This window comes from Malaclemys terrapin, chromosome 19, assembly GCF_027887155.1.
Source record: "Malaclemys terrapin pileata isolate rMalTer1 chromosome 19, rMalTer1.hap1, whole genome shotgun sequence".
Taxonomy (NCBI): Eukaryota; Metazoa; Chordata; order Testudines; family Emydidae; genus Malaclemys; species Malaclemys terrapin.
Genome location: NC_071523.1, coordinates 8,969,954 through 8,987,426, shown reverse-complemented (window position 1 = coordinate 8,987,426; position 17,473 = coordinate 8,969,954). Strand labels below are relative to the sequence as shown.

Genomic DNA, 17,473 nt, shown 5'->3' with positions numbered 1-17,473 from the left:
CTGCCAATTCTGCCACTGACATGTTGGCCCTGGGCAAATCGCTTACACTGAAATTCTCAAAAGTGGCTTCTTTTAACTTCAATGGGCGTTGTCAATGCTCTGTACTTGGGAAAGTCCAGGCCCAAGGTGTCCCCGGTCAGATACTCAAAAATTGAGGTACTCAAAATCACTAGTTTCAGACTGGCAGCTGTGTTAGTCTGTATCAACAAAAACAACGAGGCGTCTTTGTGGCACCTTAGAGACTAACACATTTATTTGGGCATAAGCTTTCGTGGGCTAAAACCCACTTCATCAAAATCACTAGCAACTTTTGGAATATTTAACCTCTCTCATTTCCCCTTCTGAAAACTCAGGATAACCGTTTTTACGTACTGCACAGGCATTTTGTGATGATTACTTAGCTAATGTTTGTACAGCCGCTTTGCAAATGTGAAGTGTTGAAAGTGCTAAGTGTTGTTATAATTGCCAATTAGATTGTGTAAAGCAGCTTTGAAAAAAGATACCATCCTCTAGCTCTCCCACAGCACATTCCTGTTCTTTCCTGTGATACGTAGGCAGACAGGGTCTAATGTACAGTATAGGATATTTTTGTGAATAAGAAAATGGGAAAATGTGCGCTGTTTTCCTGCTTTGTATTGAACTGCTGTATATATTACTGTCCAAAATACGAACAGATTCAAAAAGGTTGTAATAGCAGAAAGAGGTTTTTTAATTAACATCTTTATGAAAATCCTCTGTAATAATAGGCAAAATGCAAGATGAACTGACTTGATTTATACAGCCAAAGTGGTGAATCGTGGCTGGGTGTTGCACTGAGAATTAGCACCAGCCACTTATTGCTTACTCATGAGGTGGGGACGTTTGCAGCTGTATATGTGCAGCGCTACTTATTTTTCATTTTATAAATGACTTGATTTTAAACAATACAATGAAAATAAGCATTGAGACCCTAGAGAGTATCCTCCAGTTATCATTAGCTGGATGCAGTTTGAATTAACATGCTTACATAGACATCTGTGTATATTAATCGTAAAGCCAGACACTGAACAGGGGTGGAATACTGAAATGCATAATTTATATATATATTTAAAAAACAAATAGGGGCATAATTTATAAGATCACCTTCAGATGTGGCGTACAGAGTGAATTGCTTTGAAAACAACAAACACATCAATGTGAGATGCAGTTTCTTGAGAAGGCAGGGACGGAAATAATTGAAGAGAGCAGTGCCTTAATTTAAACCTCTGTTGAAAGGGGTTGAAAAAGCTGACTTGACATTCAATTTACACATTGAGACCAATGCTGAATAAGCTGCATCGAGGTGTGGCGGCCGCCATCTTGGCTGACACAGCAGGGACTGAACCAGAGACCTCCAGAGCTAAAACGCGTGAGCTACAACAGCCTGAACTGAAGAGCCAAAGCTTTACAGCTAGGACAACTCCTGTCCTTTGCGGATTGATGCAGAGGGGGACCTATACCACATATTCTCCAGTGTGTTACATAGGCACTGCTAGCCAGCCGACTACTCCTGTTTTAATTCCTTATCTCTAAAACCGATGGAGAGAGCTACTTTTCCCACAGCAACCAGAATTCGATTCTCAAAACACCTAAGATGACTAGCACATGACTTCTAGCTGGTGAGATCAGAATCACAAATATTGCAAGTGGGGTAATAGTTTTAAGGAAAGCTGCAGAATTTTAGGGCCCAAGCACCTGCATGCATGTGTTTACTTTGAACCAAGGTTATGATATGGCAGTTATTCAAGAGTTACATGGTGCTCGTTTGTGCAGAGCACAGTAATTTGTAACATAATCAAAGATGCTTTGGATGGGTTTCTGATTTCAGAAGCAGACTTTGGACTTGGCAGACCTAGGAGCTACATGTAAAGGCCTCAGACATGAGGAGACCATTCAGCGTCAAAAAGATGCACTGACTGAGCTCCGAGACAAAATCAAGACGCTGGAAAAGACTCAGTCTTTAAGTAAGTACAGCACGCAGTTCTTCTGCTAGAACATTTCCTGGTAATTGTGTAGGTTGAATATAACTGAAAGGGATACTGGGCTCTTTCACAACAGTGAAAGAAATCAAATTTGTGATGTTGGGATTACTAAATTTTCATAATATATCATGACTAGGGCCCCAGTCCTCCTAAGACTTACCCACGTGCTTAACATTAAGCACATGAGTAGTCCCATGCAACAGACTAGGAATAAGTTAAGCATGCGTGTAAGTCTTTGCAAGACTGGGGCCTAAATCAATAGAATGTTTAAAGCTAGGAAAGGCAACTAGCCTAAATTGTCCTTATATGGCCAAAATCTGCTCTTACTTTCACCAGCGTAACTGCATAAAGTTGAATGGATTTACACTTCGGCAAAACCAGGCCCATAGTTAAATGATAATAGATGCATACCGTGTATCATTCAGAGATAGTCAAGTGTATATAGGTAGGAAGGGGCTATATTCTGCTCAGAGGTCAGCAAAATGAATCAGCAAGAAGAACCCTTTAAGCTCTGTTCACTATATTTTAAGATTCAGATACTGAGCAGAGGTCTGACTAGACATCTAAATATCATGGGCCACATCTACTCCTGATATAGGCAGGTAAAACTCCACTTAAGTCAATAGTTATGCCTGCTTATACCAGCAACGAACTTGGCTCTGCGAGCAGTATTAATACAGTAAGTTATATGTGTTTTTGCTGTGAGGTTCCTTTCCTGTTTTATTTTAACTTTTTTATTGTTCTCTCTCTACATTTGAAGCTGGGCAAAGTGATTCCCTAGTGCTCATTGAGCTAACACGCTAAAAATGGTCATGTAGCTGCAGTAGCAGCGTGGCTAGCCCACACTGAGTACAAACGTGCCTGAACCCCCTGGGTACATACTTAGCACAGCTAGCTTGTGCCACTGCTGGCTGCGCTGCCCGGCAACACTATTATATGTAGTGCACTAGCTAGATGAAAACTAGTGCAAGTATGTCTGTGCGAGCTGGGAATCACACCCCTAGCTCCAAGTATAGAAGTAGCCTCATTCTCTGTCCACAGTTTATACATCTTCAGAAAAATATTGAAGATAAGTATAATCCCCATAAAATTCCAGGATTAGAATAGTAATTTCCAGGGCAATCCCTAAATTTCAAACCTTGAGTACAGTGTCTGATTACTAGATTTATCGTGGGTTATGTTCCTGATTTTATGAGAAAAACATTCCATGTGTTACCCATTTTATATTTATATTTTTACAGGAAAATGTCTTTAGGAAATTTTGAGAACTATTATTAAACCAGTGTGCTTTTAGTAAACCCATTACATCTTACATGTGACAATGTAACAACTCTGCGTGGGGGGGTTTCTTGTTCCCTTAGCTATTAAAGAGAAGGTTCCTGAGCCACTTATAGTGCTAAAGAAAGACCTATCTGAGAAAATAGCTCAGAAAATAGGCTTAGAAAAGGAACGTGTGCCATCATCAATAAAAAAAATGGAGGCCAAGGTAAACAGAATTTTATATATTATTTTAGTTGTGGTTTCATTAGAATACATAGGAACATTTTTAAGGTGCAATAAGAAAACCTACAGATAAATATTCCTTAATATCTTTGACTTTTTAGTACAGTTCTTGAAGTCATCTGTCTGTACAAAAAGTGACTTCCTGTAACTATATCTATATAGAACGTTTCCAATATCTCTCTCCTTTAACTCAGCCTTACACAATGAATGTTGAGTTAACACTTTTAGGCTGAGATTTTCAAAGCTGCATAGAAGATTCAGACACCCGGTTCTCAATATTTTTCACTTCAATAGACTAGTGCTGATTTACACCAGCAGAGGATCTGGCCCCACTGCCCCTATGTCCTCTGTGGGTCCATCTTACTATCTGCCTTTAGGCTGTGAACCATGCAAAAAGGCAACAAAATGTATACGGAGAACAATAAAGGAACTCCCCTGATAGTGTGAATGAGTGTAAAAAAACAAGGAAGCCAGTTGGTGGAATCAAGTGGCGTTTAAGTTGACGTGAATGTTTTGATGCGCACATTATAGTTTTTTTAATCATTTTCTGCCTTAAAAAGTCAATGGTAGTATGGGCAAGCTCTAGCTAAAGAGAAGAGTGTGATAGCAGGAAAAAATGAACAGAACACATACAATATCATCAAAACCCAACAATCACTGGGCACTGAGCAAGAGGGAGACCCTAATTAAAAGCCGGTAGAAAGATTCATGTGGAGGTGGTGCCCCTTTTGAGGGTGGATCAGAGAAGAAAGAGGCATGGTTAACCAGAAATCAGGTGTGTTTAACATGTCATTTAGTGTACTTTGCACAACAACATAATAGGCCTTCTGGCAGCCAGAAATGACACACTTTGACATTGGTGGGTATTTTTTCACCACAGCTTTGGGTTCTTGCGGTTGTTTTGTTTGTTTGTTTTCTGTGGGAGGGAGAACAGGATTTGGTCTGCAAGTAGTAAGGAGATCCATTACTCTGTCTATTTCAGCTTCCAAGCCATTTTCCCAACACATATTCAAATGTAGCCTTAGAGAGGACAGCAAAGTTGGAAATGTCTGATGCTTTAGACCTCAGCGAGAAGATGGTATGTAAATAAATGACAAGGTACAATCGGAAACAGTATATTGTGGGTCCTGTTAAAATCAGTTTCAGAATTTAGTGATCAGCTTCCAAGTACCCTGGGAATCTCATGTACCCTGGGAATCTCATGTATTTCTTAGAGTATGAATTCGTATCTGCAGGAACTTCAAAACCTCTGTTAGCTGCCTGGGAAATATACAGACCGAGCAGCTCCCAATGGCATGTGTTTCTTTTCCCTTCAATTTTAACCTCCAAAAAAATGTTCCCTTAAAAGACCTTAGATCTTTGAATGTCTCCTTAGTATGGCATTAAAATAAAGCCCAAATGATTTCTGTAGCCAGACTGCCCTCCAGCTAATGGGCCCCTTCAATGGCATGACAGCTTACTGCAGTGGATATGTGCTGGGGTATGCTTTGCCTTAAAAGAAGAGAGGATGTGTAGGAATAAATAGCCTGAGACATAGGGATGTTTAAAATGTATTTTAATGAGTTGGGAGCAAGTGCCATCCTTAACCTTCTCTAAAACACAGACCACACACACTATGTAAAGCCAAATACTCAGCCCCTTTCTGAGGTTTGGCAAAATTAGCAATGTTTAGTTCAAGCCTTTTCCCCAAGCTTAGCTGCTCCTAGCATTCCTACCTCCGAACTGCTCTTCTGTCTCTGCTACTGCCTGCCTTGTGCAGAGTGGGATTATGAGCCACGAGCATTAGTGAGTCAACAAAACACACTTAAAAACTTTCCCCTCAGAATCAAGACTGACTAACAGGGGAGGGTGTTTCAGTCCAACATTACCAAGGCTGCTGCACCTGTGGTGCATGATATAAGAAGGGCTGTGTACATAGAGAAGCCTCTAAACTTCAGGAGACATAGAGGACTGAGTGTTCCGTATGCGAATATATGGTTGGGTATCCCTCTGAGTGACTGGAAGTGGAAGACCGAACCAAAAATCCAGTAAAACAACTGGTTCAACTCCCATGCTGTGTTGAGGTGGAAGGAGTTTTTGCTATATCAGTCTAGGCCTTTATAGCCTGCCCATCATCTGAATGCTTCACCCCACGCTTTCCACTTCAGCAGAGGTTATCTGAGTGACAGCTCTCCGCTTCCCCACAGTTTGGGTCAGAGAATGTTTCCACCTGATCCTGCATATTCCCAGTAACGGCTTTGTGAGCCACTGCTGAGAACCACTGCCCAAGGACACAGTCAGTGCGCTGACTCATCTTGTTTCTATTTATGTCCCAATTACGGTGTGTTATTTATCTCCCCTTTTTTAAAATGTGCTGATCATCACCAAATAACTGTAAATAAAATCTCCCTATTTTAAACCCAACAGCGACATTTCATCCTGGTTTCTACTTCCTGGAAACAACACTGACCTCCAAGGTCTAGTTCGTTTCGAGTCCTTATGCCTCCATTACATCGCTTTTTACAGATCCAGATTAACATGGCTACCCCTCTGATACTTAACCCAACAAATAGTGACTTGAGAACCATTGGATGCTGATCCAGTTCTGCACCTAACTGCTTCATAGTCAAATTAATTTGTCTAATACATTATGAATGAATTTACATATTTGGTACATTATTGTTCTGCTTGATTCCTTAGGAACACATAAAGAGGCTAAGGAAAAAAATACGTTAAATTTAAATGAAGAGGCTAGCACACAATCGTTTATTTACTACCTTTGAATCCTTTACACTAAAACAGAATGAAAGCAGATGGGTTGAGCAGTGTGAGATTTTTCTAATTAGGAGTCAGCACACCTAGTAAATAATTCATTCTCTCCTCTTCATACAGTACCTCAACTTAATTCATGCTCTTGGAAGTCTGATGAATGTGAAGGAGCTGACAGGAGTGCAGTCTGTTAAGCATCTTTCTCAGGATGAGAGGGAAAAAGTGAGACTGCAACGACAGAAGGACCTTGAGCTGCTGTACGATAAGATCAGTAAACTCAAGAGTCGGCTAGAAAGGAAAGAAGAACTACTGAAAGAGTATGAGTCAGACATTGGACAACTCAGGTAGAGAAAACACACTTATTTACTATTTGCTAAGAGCCATGAGAGTGGATCCAGCTGTTTTAGCAAAAAGACCCAAAACTGTGACAAAAATTTGTGAGAAATCTAGCGAAAGGAGCATATTTACAATTCAGTTTTAATTACAGTATCCTTTGGTGTTTCCATCAAAACATTCACTATGTTATTGCGTGGAAATAAAGCAGGCGTAAGCTAGGAAATGCCCTCTTTGAACTTCATAGCTCTCTAAAATGGTATCTTCTAAGGCCACATCAAGCTAACCAATGAAATACATTAGGAATTCTATTTAAAAACTAACCATACAAGATGGCACAATGTCTATTATTGTATTAAATACCTATGTGTTGTTAGGATTGTCCATTACAAGCTATGTATGGAAACGGTATGCCCAGTTTTCAGAAATGGATATTTTAATAGGACATCCAAATTCTGAGCCCCTATATCAGCACTTAGGCATTCATTCATTTTAAGCATCTGAGTGCCCATTTGAAATCCAAGTTTAGGGCTGGTCACTTAACTACATCCCATAGAAACTCGCATTTGAAAATAGAATCCTGCAGATGAAAACGATATCTAAAGGTTTGTAATATGAGCAGAGGGGCGGCAGCTGCTTCTATTCTGCAGCAACATTACTCTTGTCTGTTTTTCCTCTTCGAGATTTATTATTAGTAACAGATATAATAATTATATAGTCTTTAATTATTTATATGATTCTTTGAAGAATCCATGGCAAGTGATGCAGTGTTATTCTGCTTAATAATATGCATCACATGTGGTGTTTGTCTCGTACAAAAAAATGTCTAAACAATTGGGAAAATGAAGCCAAAAAGAACAGTGGAGTGTTGGGTGAGATTCCCTGGAATCTCTGGTTAAAATTCCACCCTGAAATTGAAGGAAAGGTTGGGGTTATTTCCCTGCCTATGAAGAAATCCCCATCCCTGTGGATAGTAAAGTCTCCCTAACAGAACTAGCTACCCCCAGAACACACAAAAATGCTTTTTAAAGGAATTTTTTTTACTTTGAAATGTACAAAATTGCCCCAAATGTGCAGGTATTTTCAACATAATTCCTAAGGACAGAACTCCCAGACTCCCAGCAGCCCCTCTTGCGTCTTCACCTAGTGTTCACAATCATGCACATCGAACGATGTGCTGTGCTGTCCTCACACTCCATGTACTTTGCAGAAATCAAGTATAAACATTCCTAGCAAACACACTCAGTATGTTGTCTGTGGAATGATGCTACCTCCTTGCTTGGTTGTGGTTATGAGAAATCATTTTTGTTTCAATAGGACGAGTAGATTCCCCATCCCTAGCCATTCCTTTCAGCAGAGACATGCACCCTAAAGAGAGGCGTTTATCGTGGACTAAGGAGAAATTTTTGTGGGAAGTCCTTGTTAAAATATTTTCAGCATTTCACAGGAAAAAACAGGGGGCCTGTTTCTCATTTACACTAAGGCCTTTTCCATGCCTCTGGTAGTGTAAAGGAGCCTTAAAGTGGCTGTACATGTAATTTATCCTCTCTTTTTAGGGCCCCTTACACTGCCAGAGATGTATCAAGAGGCTGTAGCATAGATGAGAATAAAGCCCAAAGGACTTTATCTCTTCTGTTTTGTACAGGGCGAATAAGGTATCTTTGCAAGCGTACCAGGCCGAGATGACTAAACTGGAAGATGAAGTCTATAGAGAAGCAGAAGAGAATGCTCTGTTAAAAGAGGCTCTAGAGAGGACACAGTTCCAGCTGAATCAGGAGAAAAGATTGAACAGAGCTGTTAAACTGCATAAGGTAACGGTCTAGGGACAAACATCATGGCAGTGCTTCCATGAACCTGGTAACTAAACATCCTCTTCTCCAGCTGTGTGTTGGACAGTAACCTAATGATTTAGGGGGCTGAATTTTGGTAGGTGCTGCTTGGAAACATCCTTGCTGTGGCAGGCACCAATGAAAGATGATAGAGATAGCTGCAGGGTTAACATGGAGACGTCACCCTGCAATCCAAACACCACAGAACAAGACCCTCCAAGTTTTGACTTGGGTATGTGGAGGAGGGAGGGGAGCTAATCACAAACATGTAGTAAGCTGGAAAGGCCTCTGTGTGTCTATCTTTGCACAGGGTTCAGCAGATCCCAAGGAGCCTATCACGTTAATATGTAACCAAGAATAGAACTAGCTGAGATTTAGGACAAAAATAGTAGCACACTTGCTATTTTTTCCTTGATTTCTCTAATCTAGCTGTGTAGTGTCATGAGCTTGGAGAGTGCTTTGTAGCCCCAAAAGGGCATATGCTAAGTGGTTTTATCCTGACTGTCATATTTAGTTGATGCTTTGGGTCTTCATCAAAATGTCCCTTAGAAGGGTGAATTGCACATTGATACAAGAAAAGACCATTCACATTTGAAGGAAGTATTGAGATTAAACAATAATTGTCAGCAGTTAGCTGCTTTTTTCATTTCGGCTTGATGTTGGCTTTGGGGAATGTGAGTAACTAAGTCTGCTTTGTTGATCTTATCAAATTTGGAGTCATAGTTAGTTCTGATGTGTCTCAGCTAAATTTTTGATAGGATGTCCAAGGCAAGATTTGCAATTGGATGTCATTTTACTGGTATTTTCACCCAGAGCCATTTAGAGGAACTGGAGAAGAGAAGTGAAAAGTTGTCACCATGTTGTACCTGTTCACAAAAAGACAGAGCCAGCAAGGTATGAATATGTCTGAACACTTGCTCATAGTAGCAGATCAATGTAATAATTTTGCCTAACTTATAAGATATGGACTTCAGTACAGCTAATAATAATTCATTTGTGTGTCATAACCTCCATGAATGAAGAGATTGAACTGGCCCAGCAATATGAATGAAGAGCTGTCAGTAAGGTAGTAGTAATATTAATGGCAATGATCCAAAGAACTCAAAGCAGAAACCCCATTATACAGACTGGGAAACTGAGGTACGGAGAAGTTAAGCAACTCATTCAAGATCACATAGCCAGCCAGAGGCAGAAACAGAACCCAGCTCTCCTGATTTCCAGTCCCCTGTTCCAACCAACAGAGCACAGTGAAGTAGGGGAAAGCCAGTGTTGCAACTGAATGAACAGCAGGAGGGAAGCAGCAAGGAACTGTGGAGGGGAGGAAGCACATACAGCAGGAGCCTGGGGAGCAGATGAACAACACAGGGGAAACTGGGAGGGGCGCCATGTATTGAATTAAAAAGGGCCAAATTTGGAACATAAGTGAAATGACTATAATTCCATAGAGGCGCTCAAGCTCTCAGTGTATGCACATCCTGAATTCCTTAGGGGAACTCTGGCCTCTTCATTCCTTAGTTGCCGATTATTATTTGTATGTGCAAGGCACTACACACATCAACAGGTACAGAATTTGAAATTTCTGCAAGCTCTACCTAGAGAACCTTGAAAGACGTTGTACATTTCAAAGCTGCAGCATAGAACCAGTGCACAGTCATCCTCTCCCGACACTTGGATGTCTGGACTGTGCATGCCTTTTTCTGATTACATAACGAGTTAGTGAACTGTAGATTCTTGCAGTAAGCCCCCCCTCATACTGCGTAAAGTTATGGTTCTCTTAACCACTTGGTCAGCCTAAGACAATCACCTTAATTAACCTATGCTCTGTCTAATGCATTCTATGCCTAATTAACCCATTAATTGTAAATCTCCTTTTATAGAACCTGGGTAAAATTTTCAAAAGTGCCTTAGTCCCTCTAAAAGTCAAATGAGATTTATTTTGCTTAGGCCCTTTTGAAAATTTTACTCTCTACGTCTATAGGGGAAGACATTCTTGAAGTCACGATTTACCTTCTCTGCAGCTGAGAGGTCTTTTTTGTAAATCACAGGCTGTTTATGGAATCTAAAGGTCCCTATATCTCTATCTGAAACAGAATTGTGCAGCATCTGTTATTTGCTTATGAATATACCTAGTCCAGAAGGGCCCAGTGGTCTTTCTATTACGGATGTGACCACACCATTTGCTTTAAGCAACTGTAAACACAAGTTATTACATTTTACTTTTTACTAGGAGGAAATAATATGGTCTTGATACACCACACAGGGGGCTCACTCTAGTAAAGTGGAGCTTTAGAATTTTTCAGTATATTTGGAATTCATTTTAAAGATCCATCTCCTGGAGTCATGTGATTATCTGAGACGCTCAGCATTCATTTTTTTAAAAAGTTAATCTCTAGCCCTCATAGTTGCAGAGAAAAGCCTGAAAACGTGATCCCCAGAGGCTCAAAATCCAGAAGGCAAAAGAATAAAAAGAACCCAAAATGTATTATTTTTCAACTCTCATGATTTTTTAAACCAGTTGCCTCAATATGGGGGGCCTGACTCATGATTTTTGAATGCTTGGGATTGGCAATCCTCTGAATTTGTTCTCACAGACAGCATCCTCACACTCACCATCCTTTCACCGTGGAGCACTGGTTTTAGTTCTCCCAGGCACAAGGATATACGGAGGGAATCCCAAGGTAGGGTTATGAACCAGTAATTGGTAATCTTCTTTTCAGATCTACGCCCACCTACCCCACACAGCTCACTTAAATCCCTAATATTCACTAGGCAGTCCACACAGATGACACGAGATAATTTCTTTGTGACTTGTTGATCGCTGCTTAGTTACCATAAAGCTCCATGTACACTTGCAGTGTTTCACAAATAATATCTGACACTCCCCTGTGGGGGAAGGAAACTAGTACATTTTATTTGTATTAACAAGCAGATGCTTAAAAAAGCAGGATCCAGCACCAGATTCCCTAGATCAGTTAGTAAGGATTATAAAGGGTAGGTCACGCATAACAAATCTGATTAACTTCCTTGTGGAAATGACAATGAGAGCTGACAGGAGAGAGGCAGCAGATGTAATGCACTAGGAGTTCAAGAGGGTTTAAACAGCATCCCCAAGGGAGAGAAGTACCGTGTATAAGATTTGTAATTACAGTATTAATGATGGAAAAATTGGCATAGTGTCACTGGTCGGATAAGGAGAGGTGATGAGTGATGCAGGGATTGTCCTAACCTCCAGTCTTAGTCAGACTCCAGAGAAAAGAACTTGCAGTTGCGTGTACTAATTTTCAGACCAAATGCAACTGGAAGGGAAACCAGGACCTAAAAGAACAGAGCTTACTCAGAAGAGTGAGAAGAGAGGCAAGAAACAGGGAAAGGGATTCTACTTGGAGGTCACATGCAGTCTGTTCATGAAAAGGAAGTGGTGATAATAGTGAAGGGAATATTTCTAAAATACTTCACCTCCCTTTGTCCTACTTCCTTTGGCTCTGCACAATCACAAGTATCATCTTATAAAGCAGTGCCCCAGTGTCCGGGCCCTTCAGACTTTGGTCTAATCTGCATTTATGCAAGTCACCAAATCATCAGACAAGTTAGCAGAATGCAGTGGGACTGGCATTCTCCTACAAACAGTTTCATCACTGCAATAAACAGGAGTACAGCTCATTAGGATTAAAATGCATTGGCAAGGCTATATGAGGCTGTGCGAGGAGTGTCGTGTGTAAGGCACGGAAGGTAGTTGTCCCTCTCTGTTCGGCACTGGTGACGCCTTGGAGCACCGTGTCCAATTTTGTGTCACACTTAAGGAAAGATGTGGACAAATTGGAGAGAGTCCAGAGGAGAGCAATAAAAATGATAAAAGATGTAGAAAACCCAACCTTTGAGGGACGATTAAAAAAGCAGGCATGTTTAGTCTTGAGAAAAGAAGACTGAGGGGGGGGACCCGATAACAGTCTTTAAGTATTTTAAGGGCTGTTGTGAAACAGATGGTGATCAATTGTTCTCTGTATCTACTGAAGGTAGGACAAGAAGTAGTGGGCTTAATTGGCAGCCAGGGGGGTTAGGTTAGATATTAGGGGGGAAATTAAATTAAGCTCTGGAATAGGCTTCTAAGAGAGGTTGTGGAGTCCCCATCATTGGAGGTTTTTAAGAAGTTGGACAGACACCTGTCAGGGCTGGTGTAGGTTTACTTGATCCTGCCACAGCACAGGGGGCTGGACTTGATGACTTCTTGAGGTCCCTTCCAGCCCCACATTTCTATGATTCTGTGGTTTAACCCAGCTCTATCAGTAGCTCATTGTTACGAGGATTAAACCAAATCATTAAAAAATGGGTGCTGAGATTCAGATTTAGGTATCATAAGTGGCCTGATTTTTCTTAAGTGCTGGATATGCAGCAGCTTCCATACACGGAACCAGGCCTCATCCTGGCCTTCCATCTTGTGTGCTACACTAACTTGGTGCAGGCATCGTAGACAACCATTTGCACCACTGCACCTCCCTCCATGTGGTGTTACTGCTACTGCATGTTGGCAGTCTACACTAGCAAGTTTACCCTTTGGTTTAAATCTGCATTTATTGCATAATATTGATGTGATGAACACATGAGCATGAGAAAGATAGGAAAGTTCAGGTTTACATTGCAATCTACAAGCTTTAAGTTGTCCCATATAAGAACAATTTTTTAATCTCTCTCTGTCTCGCAGCCTGGACCCAAAACAAAATCATTCCCCGAAAAGCTGAAGACAACAGACCATGTGATAGAAACATTTAAGAGGAGAGCACATAGTAATGCCACCTCATAGGCATTTCTCTTGCAAAATCCTGTGGTAGGAATTTGCCAAGTAATGTAATACTATTTGGGTTAGACCTGTTATTAATTGTATTGTTTTGATGAGAATCCATTTAGCCCTTGTGTAAATACATGAAATGCTGCAGTATATCTTGAATTACCTAGGACTTGTTTTTTCTTAAGTATGTTGCTTATGTACCATATTGTATTTTTGATTATTAGAAGTGTAAGAAAAACGGTCATTTTAATACAAACTGATATATAAATTCAGAAGTGTCTTTTTTATCTTTATACGTATCCTTTTTTTAAATCAAACTCCTAAGGTCTGCTTAGGTTAAATTTTATTATGCTGGTGTAACTCGCTTGAGCCCTGACACAATCCTAAATCCATAATAGAGTTGCAACATGAGGTATGAAAATGGACCACCAGGTTCTAGCAAATAAATTCCAGCATTGCATAAATATGATTGAACAGAACCGTTCTGAGTCCATTGTGTAATTACAACCAATTGAAAGGACGCTGTTCGTTTACTAGTATGTTACTTAAATAATACACCTGCATGAACAATCTGGGAGCCACAGTTGATAAGCAGCCTTAGGGACCAACCCAAATTCCCATACTCCAGGGAATACAGAACAGCAAGGGCTCACCTGTCTGTTACTCTGATCAGATGTATTATTTATTACTATAGCGTTCTTGAAAACTAAAGGCTGTTTTCCTTTGCAAAATCAGAGCAAAATGTTGGTAGTAGCTACCCCCCAAAATAATCCTTGATATCTGAGAAAGCTAATCTTGCTAAGTAGTGAGGCAGATGTTCGCCCATTCACTGCTGGGTCAGTGCAGTAAGCTAGTGGTTCTGGTACACATTGTCCCCACAGTCATTCTCCCTTTGTTGTATTCTGAACAGTTTGCACAGATCCTTTCAACAATGGGTAATTTGGATTCTAGGCTGTATAGATAAAATCTTATTATATTGCAAATTGTCTACATTTTGGCACTAACAAACTGGCTCATTTGTGCTAAAATGTCCAGTGTGTGGACGTGCTTTAGTCAGAGTCTCACTGCTAACGTTATGTACGGTACAATAGTCCGTAACCAGTAGCTCTTTTCTGGTGCAGACTTGGTTTAGTTCCTAACACACTGGGTAAAGTCTGTCTCTGTTTAGGACTTGGCCTATTTTTCTTACCAGATGTGCAATGTGCTTCCATCTGTACAATGTCCTGAGTTTATTTTGGGACAATACATGACCTCATATGCCTGTTTTATTTTAACATTTTGCTCTGACCCCGTCCATCTGTTCTGTTTGAACCTTTGCAGCAGTTCTTCCTTGAGGGTTTTATGGGGCATCATTATTTTGCAATCCTCATATATTGCCCTTCCCCCTGCCCTATAACATTAGCTAATTTCTATAGCTGCAGTATCCTTGAATAATCTAGTTTTGCATGTGGCTATCACTTCAGTATTGTCCCAAGGATTTGAAAAGTCTCCTCTGTCTTGCTTGTGATAAATTTAATCTTGAGGTCAGCGGTTAGTAAGGTAATCATTACCAAACTAGCATATGCTCCATTATTTCCTACTTTTTTTTCTTTCATATTCTTATCCATTGCTCTTCCCAGTGCATCAGCTGTAGATGTAACTTTGCTACAATATTTTCAGGTCATCTCAGAAGCTTGATCATAATTTTTTTAATCCGCAGAGGGCAGTCACTCAGGGACTTCATAAAGAATAATTGCTGGCTTATGGTCAGTTTCAGACCCTTTATAGTCTAATTAAACAGTTCTCTAGCAAATACAATGTTTAGCAGCTTTTTTATCTATATGTCTAATTTCCATATGTCAGTCAATATTGTATCTAAACAAGAGGTCATCACTGATAATCAGACCTTTGCTCAAGGTTTTCAAATGTTTCAAAATATTTTGCAACACAGGGAAACTGTTACAGTTATATCATTCCTGCAGAGTTCTGATGACACCAAAAATCAAGAGCTTTGCCCTTGGTGTGCTCAGCATGTGATGCTAAAAGTCTAGTAACGTCCAACAATCTGAGAAGTTGAGGAAACTAGTACGAGCCATGTACTTGGTGTGTTACTGCTCCTCCCAAATTGTTAAAAACATATAAATGAAGTAAATTTGCCCTGATTTTCAGAGGTCCTGAGCAACCGCAGCTTTCTGTAGAAGTTAGTGGGAACACATATGTGCTCAGCACCTTTAAAAATCAGGGAAATTATTTTTTAAAAGCTTATTTTTAACAGGGTACCTATTCTCAAGATTCAGTGCACAGAGCCAATGTGCTACAATAACCTTTTCCAGCAACCTCATGCATGGAAATATCTACATCTTTGCGATTCGCACTTGCATTGAGTCATTATTTTATCTTTGTATTTGGCACTGGTTCAACTGCTGCTGGAATACTGTGTTCAGTTTTGGTGCCCATAATTCAAGAAGGAAATAGATAAATTAAGGAGGGTACAGAAAAGAGCAACGAGAATGAATAAAGGCTTTGAAAACATGCCTTACAGCGAGAAACAAAGAGTATGCCCTGGTCTACACTGGGGGGGGATTGATCTAAGTTATACAACTTCAGCCACGTGAATAACTTAGCTCAAGTCGACGTTCTTAGATCGACTTACCGTGGTGTCTTCACCACGGTGAGTCTGCTGCTGCTGCTCCCCCATCGACTCCGCCTGCACCTCTTGCGGCGGTGGAGTACAGGAGTCGACGGGAGAGTGCTCAGGGGTCGATTTATTGCATCTAGATTAGACGTGATAAATCGACTCCCGCTGGATCGGTCGCTGCCTGCAGATCCGAAGGGTAGTGAAGACATACCCTATGAAACTTAACCTTTTCTTTGTTAAGGTGTGACTTGATTATAGTCTGTAAGTACACCTCTACCCCGATATAATGCGACCCAAGATAACACGAATTCGGATATAATGCGGTAAAGGAGTGCGTCAAGGGGGCGGGGCTGTGCACTCCGGTGGATCAAAGCAAGTTCGATATAACACGGTTTCACCTACAACACGATAAGATTTTTTGGCTCCCGAGGACAGCGTTATATCGAGGTAGAGGTATATCTACATGGGGAACAAATATTTAATAATGGGATCTTCACTTCTAGCAGAGCAAGATATAACACAATCCAATGATTGGAAGTTGAAGCTAGACAAATTCAGACTGGAAGTATGGTGTACATTTTTGACAGGATAATTAACTGTTAGAACAATTTATCAAGGGTCATGGTGCATTCTCCATCACTGACAATATTGAAATCAAGACTGGATGTCTTTCTAAAAGAGCTGCTCTAGGAATTATTTTGGGGAAGTTCTCTGGAGTGTGTTATACAGGAGGTCAGACTAGATGACAACAATGGTCCCTCTGGCTTTGGAATCTATGGAACAAGTTCTCCTTTATAGCTTAGACATATTTGTTTGCTCTGCTTATTTCTTCACCACTGCTGTATACTTCATAGAACAGCTTCTGAAAAGTTGCTCCACTAATTCCATTATAAATGTTCTTTAGTAATTGCATCTCTAGTACTGTGAACTGGTACTTTAATTAAATATCTTTTTCACGCCCTATAGCCTGATGTGGTTTTTGTGTTTGTTTTTTTCTTACTGCCAGGCCATTGAAAAGGACACAAAATAACCACGCTTTTAACTGCTGCTCGCAGTTCTCTCCCACTCATTCAGTCAGGCCTCGTGTTGAAACCAGGAGGTTTTGACAAGAGACTGGCATTCAAAAATATCTGTTTCAAGTCAGCCAGCTACCATCCAAGGACTTGATATTCTCAAAATAGCTGGTGACAAGCATAAATCAGCTTTATCAAAACTATTTCTATTGCCAGAAAACTTAAGACCTGAACCAAAGAAGAATAATTTAAAGCAAACAGAAGAAGAATCTTTATCTTGTTGAACACGCAAAGCAATCATTAAGGGTTGCATATTCAGCTGCTCTGTAGCCCTGCCTGGGTTTGCAGGCACTGAGCTCTAGCTACCTGATTGCAGCTGCTCAGGTAGTCTGCTTTGCATCAGCAATTAAATTGTGGGTGCATATTATGCCACGCCTTGGAAAATTTACCCCTGAATATATTAGACCTCTTGACCAAAATGGCCTGTTATGGGTCATATCATTTGTGGGAGGAAGCCTATTGGTGGTTGTTTTTTAAAAGTGTAATTCAGGTTGAATGGAATTCAAGTGAAGTTCGCCGCCATTTTAAAAGTGTGTCAAGACTCTGGAGACCACACATAGATACCCCTCTGTTGCTGAGATGTCATC

At 40.5% G+C, this 17,473-nt stretch overlaps 1 protein-coding gene across 3 annotated transcripts in view; it reads left to right on the top strand.

Moving 5' to 3' along the window:
• The window catches only part of FHAD1 (forkhead associated phosphopeptide binding domain 1), a 59,193-nt gene extending 42,431 nt beyond the window's left edge, over window positions 1-16,762 (top strand). The window contains exons 24-30 of one of the 3 annotated variants that reach the window (XM_054009471.1): window positions 1,847-1,982; window positions 3,362-3,486; window positions 4,486-4,581; window positions 6,375-6,595; window positions 8,230-8,395; window positions 9,227-9,307; window positions 13,113-16,762. In XM_054009471.1, coding sequence (XP_053865446.1) covers window positions 1,847-1,982; window positions 3,362-3,486; window positions 4,486-4,581; window positions 6,375-6,595; window positions 8,230-8,395; window positions 9,227-9,307; window positions 13,113-13,211 — 924 coding nt within the window. In that variant the 3' untranslated portion in view covers window positions 13,212-16,762. Of the gene's footprint in view, window positions 1-1,846; window positions 1,983-3,361; window positions 3,487-4,485; window positions 4,582-6,374; window positions 6,596-8,229; window positions 8,396-9,226; window positions 9,308-13,112 lie in introns of those variants that run through there. The other 2 variants (XM_054009472.1, XM_054009473.1) reach the window with 2 other exon arrangements.
• The last annotated feature ends 711 nt before the right edge of the window (window positions 16,763-17,473 follow it).